This window comes from Tarenaya hassleriana, unplaced genomic scaffold (assembly GCF_000463585.1).
Source record: "Tarenaya hassleriana unplaced genomic scaffold, ASM46358v1 Cleome5, whole genome shotgun sequence".
NCBI lineage: Eukaryota > Viridiplantae > Streptophyta > Magnoliopsida > Brassicales > Cleomaceae > Tarenaya > Tarenaya hassleriana.
Genome location: NW_010967707.1, coordinates 1,799,929 through 1,812,178, shown reverse-complemented (window position 1 = coordinate 1,812,178; position 12,250 = coordinate 1,799,929). Strand labels below are relative to the sequence as shown.

Sequence of the window (12,250 nt, the reverse complement as noted above, 5' to 3'; positions counted from 1 at the left end):
CGCCCCCCGCCGTTAACGTGACGGTGGCTCCGTCGACCGGACACGGCGGAGACGGCGGCAAGGTTGTACCCTAGAAATGTTGTAGGTTTGTATACCCTATCTAAAATTTTCCTGTGATAACGTCTGATTTTGTGCTTAGTTTAGTGAACTCTGATGAAATCTAAGAGTCTCTGTCTTGGCTGGAAACTAGATTGATTGCATGAATCCATTCAAAGCTCGATTCTACGAATAATTACTAGAAAGGAAAAAGAAAATACCGCACAAGTAGAACACGTACGTTCACTATTATGGTTCCAATAAGGAGCACTACTAGCTACGAGGAGTTGTTTCAATCATTCTAATTCAAGCCACACTTATATGTATATCTGTAAATGTATGCATATATATATATATATACACGAACGGTGGAGATATGTGTTAGCCGTCCCCTTGAACTTTAAGTTGAGTGTTCTAAACTCCCCAGAAAGCGGAAGGACAATCGGAGAATATAAGGCGATCATGGAGGATGGATGGAGGAGGAAATACGTTCCTCTCTTGCCTATATATGTATACACAATGATATGTGTATCTTCCTACAGTGTGTGTATATATATATGTACATACACGTAATCACCCGCACGTGTACGTTGTAATATAAGGAAAGAGAGTGAGAGTTGGAGGGGCAGCAGCAGTGAGAAAATGTTCTCTCTGGTCTCTACGAATTCCAACCGACAAGAGGATGCCTCGTGGTGGAAGTTTGTGACTGACACGTACGTTAATACTCGCACGTGCGTCTTGTACGTTAATACTCGCACGTGCGTCTTTTCACTTTTACTCCCCCTGTCAGGTGTTTGCTTGCGTTAGTTGCACACGTAATTTTTCTTTTAGAACAAAGAACAAAATGGAATGAAATAACTTTTGCTTTAAAAAAAAAAATCAGCTTCTTGCTTAAATTTACATAATCTCAAAACTATATATAATCAATATTTTACAACCCTAATTTCAGAAACATATTTAATGTTCTATGTATGCGTATAAAATAGATAGTGACCAAGAATTTGTGTACATAAATAAACAATAATCATACTAATTTATTACACATAGTACCTTTTCTATTATAAAATCCTTAATTCTATTATAAATATAAATAGAAAAAGAGACATTTTTTTTATAATAAAACTGATGACATAGTACAAATTCGTATCCCTCGTGCACGATACACAAATGGTTGAAAATAATTTTTTTAAAAAAATTATTAATACGTAATTAGCGAATACATAAAAAGGGATATTCGTCACGATCGCTGATTTAATCGTTTCCATTTTTTTATAATATAAAATTGTTTTTGGTCCTAATCACCTCCACATCGGCTTTGAAAAAGACGACCTAGCAGCCAACCTTGTTTCCACTCTTTTATTTTAATAACAATATCTTGATTAATATATATATTCAAGGGTTACAGTCATTAATTAGCTGTATTAATTATATTTATCTTTTAACAAGTCGTTATATAACATATGGACCCACCAGTTGCTCACCTCCCAACTATATAGCCATTTAAATGTATATCGTATTTATGCCCATATCCAATTATATCCGAATAATCTGTTTTCCATGGCTGTTGGACTTATTCGAGGGCTATTTGGGTTCATACACACACCTATACATATTTGTGTGTATGCGTGTATATATGTATACATGTATTTGTATCACCATTTTCTGTATATGGAGATACATAAATATTACAACAAGTATACAATTTTAGGGTCAACAATATTGAAATGAACGGAGGAGAGTGGGTCACGGAAGCACTGTTCATAATCGTACATTTGCAAGTGTGGTACATTTTGTCCTCACGCCTTAAGTTATATCGTTCCGTCTATTTTATTTTATTTTATTTTCGCACATTTACACGAACATGATCCATCTGTGTGGTAGATAGATATAACAATAAAATGCACCAGAAATCATTAAAACAGTCACATGCATGCATAGCTTGGCTCATGGAACACGATTCTTAATATCTTATGAATCTATAAAGCTTAATTATATACAAATTATACGCATATCATGATATTCTAGAACCACCGTTATTGAATTGTCTGGTGAATCCCATTTTGTTGTTGAGTGCCATTTGGACCGTCGATTTAACTGGATTATGATTAGAACATATGTTAATAACAATTTTGCTTGGATGAATCCGTACTCCTCATATGTATCTCCTCAAACTTAAATGTTATATAATATTGAAGAAATGGCCAGTTAGAAAGATATATATTATAATGATTTGTAACTGTGAATTGTTCGTCTATTATCATATGAAAATGTGATTGCACCAGCATATTGCGTATAGGCTGACTGCCATTACAATTACTAAAACAAATTTCGTATTCTTCTGTTTTAAGTATTTTGTAATGAAAATATAAAATAAAAATGTGTTTCATATATATACATATATACACCTGTGTGTGTGTGAAGAGACCAAATGAGAGGAAGAAAAAGAGGGGCCAAATGTAGGAGAAGTCGCCGACAATTCAATCTCATTCGTAGATTTGCTGACTCATTCTTCTTTACCCTTTTTCTTTATCAATATTACAATTATACCCTCAATTAGTTTTATTTTTTAATATTACCTTCCATATGTTATGTTTCGAAACATCCCAACTAAACAATAAAATGAGAATGTCTTGGTACACCAAACTCTTAAATATTTTCAAAGATCCGTCATATTTAACGTTGTAAAGTTTATAAAATAGTTATCGTTTTAATAAAAAATGAACTATATATTTCTTCGCGAAATTCATTCTCATCTATCAAAATAGCATAAATAATAATCAACAATGATTTAATATATTAGAAAAATTACATATCTAATAGATCCGTCACTAGAAGAATTTTCTAAAAATATTTATTAAAGCCATAATGAACCTCCCATACAAACAACAACGGTTTTACGGACATACGTTTTTCTTCATAAAAGTGCATTTTCCCAAAGGCAAAAGGTTAAAGCCAGAGAGAGAGACAGACCTAAAGGAGACCTGCCATGTTGAACTTGACGATGTTGTTGATCCACGAGTTCAACTCGGACATGACTCGCTCGAACACGTCCGAAATCTGAGTTCCCTTCTGGCAAACCGAAGAAGAGATGCGTCTCAGGTTAACCTTGTGAGGGGCATTCTTGGAATATTTGGCACAAGCTCCAGGCACTGCATTCCCTTTATAAGCCTTGCAGATGTAGCTTATGAAGTTCTCGTAGTCCTGCAAACAACGCCATTAAAGCTCCTTCCAAAGCTTTCCTATCTCTGACTAATCCAGGATATGATACCCACTAGGAACAAGCCTTCGATTCATGAATTACGTAAATGCTGAATATGATGATGTAATCAATTTCCCTTTTTTGGTATCAAGTAGCAACCGAATTCCGGACCCAATTCTTTAAATGAAACTCCACACCGAACCAATCATATCGAATTTGGGCATGCGTACAGCAGTGAGCGAATATCGTATCGTGATGGCCACAGCCAGAAAACAATCTTGGAGGAACTCGGCTAAGGTACCTCGTAAAGGGGCTGACCATCCACGACTACCCACGGGGCATATTTATGGGGCGGCTGAAGAGCGTTTGTTTCTGCGGCATATTGCAATTCAAGCTGCATCAAAAGAAAGCCCATCAACAAATCCATTGGTGAATAATAATTCTAAAGCTTCAAAGCAATCAAGTCCAGGAAATGTACAAAACCCCATAAGATAACTAACACAAAACCACCAGCTTGAAAGCAGTGATAGCGGGAGGGTTACATAATGTGGGTTCATATTGATATTGTAACCAAAAGAAAGATACATTCAAGCCGGAATATGTACATGAAAAAGATATGATTCCCATAGACACCTGTTTATGCCCGTAATAGCGGTCTAAACATGTTTTCTGAAAGAATACCAAAACAAGCAATTAGATCAAATGAGGGCTACGACTTGGGTTGCATTCCTCCGACTCTCTCGCTATTTCATCGCTCTCTGGATAACAAAGAGCAGTTGGCATCCAGCCTTTAACTCTTCTAGGCCCTCTAAATAATACATTTGATGGTTTATTTTTTCTCGGTGTGAAAGTAAGGTTAGCAGTAGCACTATAAACCAGTCTAAATAACCTTTTCAAGTCTTTGCCCATAGCAGAGACCGTCACATACCATGGATAAGGGCATTTCCAGGAATATGGATCACTGATTCAACACTTGAGGAGGGAAAGGAACAAACGACATGAGGGGCAACAATCAACCAGCAAGACAATGGAAGTTCTGTTTTTTTATTTTCACAAGAAACTCTGAGCCAACAACTCGGAACAAACTACAAGGAGAGGAGGGGCTGACCTCTTTCCCATGTCCACTGCTGAGGCAATCGTTGATAGGCTTCGAGTTCAACTTAAGTTTCTCGTAACACGTCTCCCACTTTTCATACTTGCGTTCAGGCACCAAACTCTCGATGCAGTGGATGAACGGGAAATGGTCACTCTGCATCGAACGTTAAGGCCTTTTAGACAAACATTCCTCACGAGATGGATGGAAGTTGTGAAAGCGTGAAACTTTCACTGTAACATGGAAAATCGGAGATAGAAATGAGGCTTACCAATTTAGGCCAAGCTTCAATTGCACAAGCTTCTACGGTATCTAACAAGCATTCGTACGGCCCATGCTGCAATGAACACCGAGCAGATTCATGAAATCTATACAACAAAACTTTGACAAATGTTGACTCCACGGCAAGAACCGATTTCACAATCTCATCGTTATTCAATAAAGGACCACCCAAACACCTTTTGAAGGTCTCAATTGACTCGATATGAAGATGCCTCAGAGGCGATTCTCACTGATTTATGACTAACCATTGATTCAAAACCTAATCTTGAATTCGATAGCGTAATGAATTTTGTCGAATTGAAATATAGGGGGAGGGACCTGGCAGACGAAAGTGAGGTTGTCGGGGCGGAGCTTGGTGTTGCCCCAAGGAGAGAGGTGGAGATCGACGATGGAGATGAGATCTTCATCGAAAAGCTTCACCAGATGGTTAACTACGAAGTTCGCACAGTATGGACAGAGAGACTCGTAGTACAGACCCACAGAGACTTTCTGCGAAGAAGAAGAGGGCTGAAGAAGTACTCCAGATGATGATGATGATGATGGTGACGATGAAGCGAAGCTCGCGAGGAGGGCGTAGCAGAGAAGGAGGGAACAACTGGTCGAAGTTCGCCGAAGCATAATCGCCATTGAAGCGAAGCAAACCCAACGTCTCTTTCTGCTGCTGCCTTTGACTTGTTGATCGTCTTGGGAAAATGAATGGGTTAGTTTTGTCACGTTGGTTCTCCCCTTTGGTTCGACTGGACCGGTTCGGTTCTCTGCCACTCTAACCTATTTTTTGCAAACAATCCCCCAATTATCTAAACCGGCCGAACCACTGCAATCCCCAATTGCAATTCAATTTGTGCCTTCAAATGCCTTGGATCGTAAGATCGAGCAAAAGCCCATGCAAATATACCCACAGAGAATCTCAGGAGATGAATAAGTTATAGCAGAGAGATCGCGGAAGAAGCAAACGATCGATGTAGAAGAAGGACCTGACTCGTCCGCCATGGCCTCTCTCCACCATTTTCGAGTCGCTCCGTGCAAGAACAGAGAGTAGAAACCCTAACGTATTGGATTCCGTCTCATATCGCCGTCTGTTACCATTGGGTTTGATTTGGTTTGGGCCCATGGGCCTAGAAATGCAAATGGGTATTAACTTCTAATTATATATATATATATATATTGTAAAGAATATGACTTGGGATTTGGTTCGTTTTCCTGATACTATCAAATAATATCACATTTTTCATGAGAAATAAAAATAAACTTTTATATGCATACACACACAGTGCATACATATACAGACACAGAACGGCAAAACGTGAAATGTCCATTGGTGGATGCGAAAAGGGCGATTAGTGGGTCCCACATGTATGGAGCCCTCATTTGGCTGCCAAGCTGGAGCCCTCATATCCAATCAGCTTCGGATTGTCCCATCACTCTAGGGATAAGATTCCACGTAGGACCACTTTTCTATCATACTCATGCATATCCTCTTTCTTACATGTACTTTCCGGTCCGTGTATGTATGCAGTATTTTTTTTTTGTTCAATCTAAAAAAGATATTTCAAATACAAATTTAAATGAATAGATATTAGATTGTACACACACACAGACGAGTCTTGATTTATTTGTGAACTTGCAAGTCTTGCATTCAATATCATTAATTTAGGTACATATATATGTTACATTTTATTATATAACAAATAATTTATAGACCATATACATACATAAAAAAAAATCCCAATTTATTAAAAAATATTCGATTTCAATTATTGATATATAAAATAAATATTCCTTTTGTATGTGGAATTTTATGAGCAAACCGGTCACCAAAGTAAGATATCAAACTTCCATGTATACATATATATGTGTGTGTGTGTGTGTAATATGTGCATGTGTGATGACGTCATAGGTTGCAAGGAGACCGCAACATAGTTATATATTTAGACCCAAAAAACAGATGATACCAGAGAGAGAGAGAGAGAGAGAGAGATGGAGACACACAGGTTACCAAAGGAAGAAGAACAACATGACTCTGAAGCCTCAACATTAATCAATTCGAACGAGCTCTCCGGCGACAATTTACGATCCTGCCCCTCCGGAGACACCGATGCAACAGAAGACCTCGAGGGCATTTTTGGAATCACCGACGAGGACAATTTCTCCGGCGGCGACCTCTGCTCTCATGGATTCACCTGGGACTTCTGGGCTGAAGCAGAAGCAGAGGAAGAAGACGAAGAAGAAGGAGGACAAGAAGAAGAGGAAGAAACAAGAGCGAGGAAAGATTCGAACTTGGGATCTTGGGACAGTGCGATTCAGGATTACGAAGAGAAACAGTTCTGTCTGAAGCTGAACCTGAACTATCAAGAAGTGATTGATGCATGGTCTGAACGCCAGTCCCATCTCTGGACTGACGCTTCATCAGCTCCCACCCACGGCTTCTACGTTAGTGTCGTTTCCTTTTTCTTTTTCTTACACAAGTAGTTGTTGCATGCATGGATTGGTCTTTACGCAAAATCACTTAGAATTGGTATATATACTACTTCTACAAAACAACAAGTATAGTTCTCTCGTAGTTTGATTTACAGATCGTGATATTATATATATGAAATTGTTATAACAGATTATGCGCGTTGACTGTCTTATTAATCGATCATATACTGGTTATAGGCAGGAGAAGTTCCGGTGATGGAGGAAGAGAGGAACACGAGGAGAGAAGCCAGTGTTCTTAGGTACAAAGAGAAACGCCAAAACAGGCTCTTCTCTAAGAAGATAAGGTACCAAGTTCGCAAACTCAACGCCGACAATCGGCCTCGCCTCAAGGTCCATCTAATTCCATTAATTTTAGTTTTACAATATTTATCGAATGTATGGTGCCGACAGATTTGAACGGTTTGGTTCGGTTTTTTTGCAGGGCCGGTTTGTGAAGAGAGAGTGATTGGGGAAAAATATCTCATGGAAATATCTCAGCCCTCTCATGAAACGCTTTTTGAGATATTAATATTTGACTTTTTTTTTTCCCGACCACATGCTTTTGTTGGTTCGTTCCTCTCAAAGGGACAACAAACGAAAATATCTAAGCACAAGATTTCAATATGTACAGAGTGTCGATGTGACTTCACATATATTGGGGTACTTCTTTGGGGGTTTTAACCCTAATAACCCATTTGGGTCGCATCAATTTCAGGGTACACCACCGAAAAAAAAAAAAAATTTACGACCTTATTACGACTAATATATAACTAATATACAACTAAAATAAGAGTAGTTTATTAGTCGTAATAAGTTGTATATTAGTTATATATTAGTCGTAATAAGGTCGCAATTTTTTTTTTTTTTGGTGGTGTACACTGAAATTGCTGCGATCAAGTGGGTTATTTGAGTAATATTCCCACTTCTTTGAGTTATTTGTTAAAGTGGGTGGGCCTCCAAAAGTTCATCACGCCCTTTACGGCCTTGCTTTGACGTTTAGTGACGGCCCATGTGTGTGTTCATGATGATTTTTCCCCGAGTTCAAGATTCTTGGGGCACAAAATTCAAATGGGTATAGTAGATTGAATCGAAAGATGGAAACTTTTTCCGTTGATTGTGTGATTGTGTGATGAGATAAGTAATTGGTGAAATGATAATATTGAGATCATCCATATCAGAATCCAAAGACCGACAAGATCACTTACCTTCTCTTCACCTCATCGTATGAGCCCGAACCCAAAGCCGTTGACCTTTTTTCACGCCCAAGCTCCATTGGCCGGTCTACACCATCGGACCATCGATACAATTGGAGACAACAAGTGGAGAATTTTACTGTATGCACCCGAAAGCTCCGTACTTTCCTTTTTCTTTCAGTTGTGAGTGTTGTGTCGGCCATGGGAGGGCTCCGCAAGAATGCTTTGTGGGTTTGACTCTATGTTGGAAGGGATTTGTCCTTTTAACTGTACAAGGACTTGCAGGTTAGGGAACTTGAGAGCTATAGAATAACTCTTGATTAACCAAAGTAGGTTTGGTTTTAAAAAAATTCCGAATTTGAGTATCCGGTTATTATTTGTGAAGAAAATTCTAAAATTTAAGTCTGTGTCCAGACAATTGGGAAAGATGTAAACCGCGACACGAGTCCCTTCTCCTGTTGTATTAAACCGCCGCCTCCCGAGCTTCTCTGGTCGGAGCTTCGAATGTGAGATTCCCGATTTTGTATGGCCATCGATTCGTATTTCCAAGCATTCCGGAACCCTAATTTCTCAGTTTCTTCATCAGATTCGTTCTCCGCCGTCGTTTTCCCTCCATACGAAGTTCAGGGCTTCTCGATTCGATCTACGGCCATATCCCCACAACGGGGGCTCCCGCCTCCGCCAAATTCCCGGAAACCGATATCCGACCGGTTCCTCAGCCGCCGGATTTTCATCCGGAGGTCATCGTTTCCGGCCACGACGGCCTCCGTTTCTGGCAGTTCATGATCGCTGGTTCGATTGCTGGTTCCGTCGAACACATGTCGATGTTTCCCGTTGACACTGTCAAGACCCATATGCAGGCGCTTCGGTCCTGCCCTATAAAACCCGTCGGAGTCCGACAGGCTTTCCGGTCGATAATCCAAACGGAGGGACCGTCGGCGTTGTACCGCGGCATATGGGCAATGGGTCTCGGCGCCGGACCTGCTCACGCTGTTTACTTCTCCGTCTACGAGAGCTCGAAGAAGTTCTTCTCCGGTGGAAATCCCAACAACTCCGCCGCACACGCGATCTCCGGCGTCTTCGCCACCGTGTCGAGTGACGCCGTTTTCACGCCCATGGATATGGTGAAGCAGAGGCTGCAGATGGGGAATGGGACGTACAAGGGCGTGTGGGACTGCGTCAAGAGAGTAATGCGGGAAGAAGGTTTCGGTGCGTTTTACGCGTCGTACAGGACGACGGTTCTGATGAACGCGCCGTTCACGGCGGTGCACTTCGCCACGTACGAGGCTGCGAAGAGGGGATTGATGGAGATATCGCCGGAAAGCGTACCAGCCGCAGGCGGTTTGGCTGCTGCTGTGACTACGCCCCTTGACGTGGTCAAGACGCAGCTGCAGTGTCAGGTGATTCGACGTTTCTTCATATTTGGATTGCTCTTTCTTGAATATAACATTGAATTGCTTTATTGAGCCCCTACCTGGTATTAGAAGGAAACATTGAGGGCTAGAATTCATACTAGGTCATAAAATTGAGGGCTTCAATTCTTTTATGAATTCATGAGGTGGAGGATGAAAGATCAAACTGTCATCAGTTTGATCATACTGAACACTGGGGATTAGAGTCTCATTATTGGGCTTTAGGTGTTTGATCCTTGAAGTCTAATGAGATATTTGTCCTTCAGTATAGGAATCTGGAAGAAATGTTCTAGTTTATGTTGTTATACACGTCTGTATTGCTTGAACCGGTGAGGGTATGCTTTGAATTATGATATTACGATGTGGAAGATGGAGGAGATTGAACTATCGTTTAGCTTATGGAGCAGTACGAGTAGCGTTTCTTGATTGAGCAGTTTGAGCTCGTTGCTCGTAGTGGCTGAAGCTAAATTTCCAGGACTTGCACACTGCCCCTGAAGCTACATTTCAGATCAAACTATTGTTTCCCCATTGAGCTCTAAGCGTTTCAAGCTGAAAGTTGGAGGACTTGCATTATTATTATTAGCAATTTAGCATAGTGTTGAATGAATCTAGATTCTAGAAGCCATGTTTCAGAACTAAATATTACTGGCTGTAGGTATAGAATCTTTATGATATTGAGCAATAATGTTCAGTTGAGTTTTAATTGTCCGAAGCTTAAAGCTGCAGGACTTTGCTATGGTTCAGGCATAGTGATCAGTGAATCTAGGAGTTATTGTTATACCCAAAAACCATCCTTAGATTGAGATCAGAAGTCTGGCAAAAAAAAACATTCTTCACTGTATAACCCATTGTGGCATTGTACAGGGAGTTTGCGGGTGCGACCGGTTCAAGAGCGGCTCGATAAGCGATGTGGTGAGGACGATAGTGAAAAAAGACGGGTACAGAGGGCTTGTGAGGGGATGGGTTCCAAGAATGCTCTTCCATGCTCCGGCTGCTGCAATCTGCTGGTCCACTTACGAGGCCGCTAAATCCTTCTTCCAAGATCTCAATGGCGATTCTAACACAACCTGACCGTCGTCCACACACAAAAAGCTGTTCGGGGAGAATCCATTACTGAGACTGTCATCAGCTCTACGCAGAGATCTGCTGCTGAGTTGAGATTTATTTGTTAAATTGCTCTGACAGGGTTTCAATAATGTCTTAATGTAATAGCGTTCATTTGTCCATTTCTTGAACTGTTCTGCTCCGTCCAAAGAACTTCATTTTAGTTCCCATCCGGAGAGTTTTGTCCTTTTAACTGTACAAGGACTTGCAGGTTAGGGAACTTGAGAGCTATAGAATAACTCTTGATTAACCAAAGTAGGTTTGGTTTTAAAAAAATTCCGAATTTGAGTATCCGGTTATTATTTGTGAAGAAAATTCTAAAATTTAAGTCTGTGTCCAGACAATTGGGTTTTAAGACAGGTATTATCCGTAGAAATATGGAAAACAGCACAGTAAAATTGAGAGATGAAGCATCCAGAACTGAAGGTTTGATTCTCCACGAGATCACATCAGGAAGTTGTTGGGTTTGCATGAGATATACAGCGCGTAACTCATCAAAAGAACCTACACCCGCATTCGCTGTTTCAAGCACTGATGGCTTCGACTTGGGCGCTTTTGTCTATCCTCTTGATGATCCCTGCAATGACCTGCTGCTCATGAATTGCACACAACAACATAATAGCTTAGAGACACAAGTGGTAGAATGAACCCGACAAATTCTATCCATCTTTTATGAGTTTAGCTGTGTTGGGTTCATGGGGCTGACTGAATACATACATATATATAGATAGATAGATAGATAGATATACCTTTCCGGGTCCCAACTCGTAGCTTTTCTTGATTCCTTTGGTTAGGAGAGTCTTCACCGTTGTCTCCCATTGTACCGGAGAAGTGACCTATAATTTAAACGCGAACACGACTCTGTGTCGGTTTTCTGCCTAGTATTTTTGGCTTTGCCAATAGGGTCTAGAGTTATATAGCTAACCTGGCGAGCAAGTATCTTCTTGATAGTGTTAGGATCAGAATGAGGATGCGCATCGACGTTGGAGACCACTGGAATCCTCGGAGTTCTGATCTCAGTTGCAGATAGTGCAGCCTCTAATCTCGAGACAGCTGGTTCCATAAAACTTGTGTGGAAAGCTCCCGCTACAGCCAATCGGACCTGACCATTACATGCTCTTAGCCACGACGGAGAAAGCAGTAGCGGAATCACTGACTCATAAGAGAGTATATAGAGAGAGAGAGGATTTGGTTCTTATTTATACGCACGGTCATACGGGCCTTGAATGATTTGGCTTTGGCTTCGACTGCTTCAATTCCCTTGATACCTCCAGATACTGCATAATTGCCCTGTAACCCAACACACCACATGCCGAGCTTAATAATTATACGTTCGAGAATGCCTGACAGCTCGAGAGAAATAAGTGAAAAAAGGGTGACAAAGGATGTGAACCGGGCATAAATAATTCGCAATCACGACAGTATTTGCTTCATCAATTTCTTGGTTAGCTGCATCACACAACTGCTGAACATT

At 40.5% G+C, this 12,250-nt stretch overlaps 5 protein-coding genes across 8 annotated transcripts in view; 3 read left to right on the top strand and 2 right to left on the bottom strand.

Moving 5' to 3' along the window:
* The window catches only part of LOC104826280 (protein LIGHT-DEPENDENT SHORT HYPOCOTYLS 6-like), a 1,679-nt gene extending 799 nt beyond the window's left edge, over nt 1-880 (top strand). The window contains exons 2-3 of one of the 3 annotated variants that reach the window (XM_010558893.1): nt 7-62; nt 464-880. In XM_010558893.1, the coding sequence (XP_010557195.1) occupies nt 7-62; nt 464-559 (152 nt within the window). In that variant the 3' untranslated portion in view covers nt 560-880. Of the gene's footprint in view, nt 1-6; nt 209-463 lie in introns of those variants that run through there. The other 2 variants (XM_010558895.1, XM_010558894.1) reach the window with 2 other exon arrangements.
* Nucleotides 881-2,875: 1,995 nt separating this feature from the next.
* LOC104826279 (gamma-interferon-inducible lysosomal thiol reductase-like) lies at nt 2,876-5,617 on the bottom strand. Its single transcript, XM_010558892.2, has 5 exons — nt 4,929-5,617; nt 4,600-4,665; nt 4,344-4,484; nt 3,537-3,629; nt 2,876-3,237 (listed from the first exon to the last, which is right to left on the bottom strand). Exons 1-5 carry the CDS (start codon nt 5,235-5,237, stop codon nt 3,007-3,009), a joined length of 840 nt encoding a protein of 279 aa, XP_010557194.1. The 5' UTR covers nt 5,238-5,617; the 3' UTR covers nt 2,876-3,006.
* A 924-nt stretch (nt 5,618-6,541) lies between these two features.
* Nucleotides 6,542-7,691, top strand: LOC104826278 (zinc finger protein CONSTANS-LIKE 8). Its single transcript, XM_010558891.2, has 3 exons — nt 6,542-7,040; nt 7,266-7,418; nt 7,510-7,691. The coding sequence occupies exons 1-3, from the start codon at nt 6,588-6,590 to the stop codon at nt 7,531-7,533; spliced, it is 630 nt and encodes a 209-aa protein (XP_010557193.1). The 5' UTR covers nt 6,542-6,587; the 3' UTR covers nt 7,534-7,691.
* Nucleotides 7,692-8,928: 1,237 nt separating this feature from the next.
* LOC104826276 (mitoferrin-like) lies at nt 8,929-10,944 on the top strand (the record flags this gene model as incomplete). The annotated part of the gene is made up of 2 exons (XM_010558886.2): nt 8,929-9,660; nt 10,537-10,944. Coding segments are annotated over 2 exons (939 nt in total), but the record flags the coding sequence as incomplete, so codon positions are not given.
* A 131-nt stretch (nt 10,945-11,075) lies between these two features.
* Nucleotides 11,076-12,250, bottom strand: part of LOC104826277 (malonyl CoA-acyl carrier protein transacylase-like) — a 3,081-nt gene continuing 1,906 nt past the window's right edge. The window contains exons 7-11 of one of the 2 annotated variants that reach the window (XM_010558888.2): nt 12,170-12,247; nt 11,986-12,066; nt 11,702-11,878; nt 11,526-11,612; nt 11,076-11,363 (exon numbers count right to left, since the gene is read on the bottom strand). In XM_010558888.2, the coding sequence (XP_010557190.1) occupies nt 11,301-11,363; nt 11,526-11,612; nt 11,702-11,878; nt 11,986-12,066; nt 12,170-12,247 (486 nt within the window). In that variant the 3' untranslated portion in view covers nt 11,076-11,300. The remainder of the gene's footprint in view (nt 11,364-11,525; nt 11,613-11,701; nt 11,879-11,985; nt 12,067-12,169; nt 12,248-12,250) is intronic. The other variant, XM_010558889.2, reaches the window with a different exon arrangement.

Bases quoted from the DNA above. Each gene is read 5' to 3' on its own strand.
- LOC104826279 (XM_010558892.2), bottom strand. From the start codon at position 5,237: ATGGCGATTATGCTTCGGCGAACTTCGACCAGTTGTTCCCTCCTTCTC. The intron at 4,666-4,928 runs GTCCCTCCCCCT...TGTTCATTGCAG, and splicing joins ACCTCACTTTCGTCTGCCAG to CATGGGCCGTACGAATGCTT. The intron at 3,630-4,343 runs GTCAGCCCCTCC...CTTTTGATGCAG, and splicing joins GCAGTGGACATGGGAAAGAG to CTTGAATTGCAATATGCCGC.
- LOC104826278 (XM_010558891.2), top strand. From the start codon at position 6,588: ATGGAGACACACAGGTTACCAAAGGAAGAAGAACAACATGACTCTGAA. The intron at 7,041-7,265 runs GTTAGTGTCGTT...TACTGGTTATAG, and splicing joins CTCCCACCCACGGCTTCTAC to GCAGGAGAAGTTCCGGTGAT. The intron at 7,419-7,509 runs GTCCATCTAATT...GTTTTTTTGCAG, and splicing joins ACAATCGGCCTCGCCTCAAG to GGCCGGTTTGTGAAGAGAGA.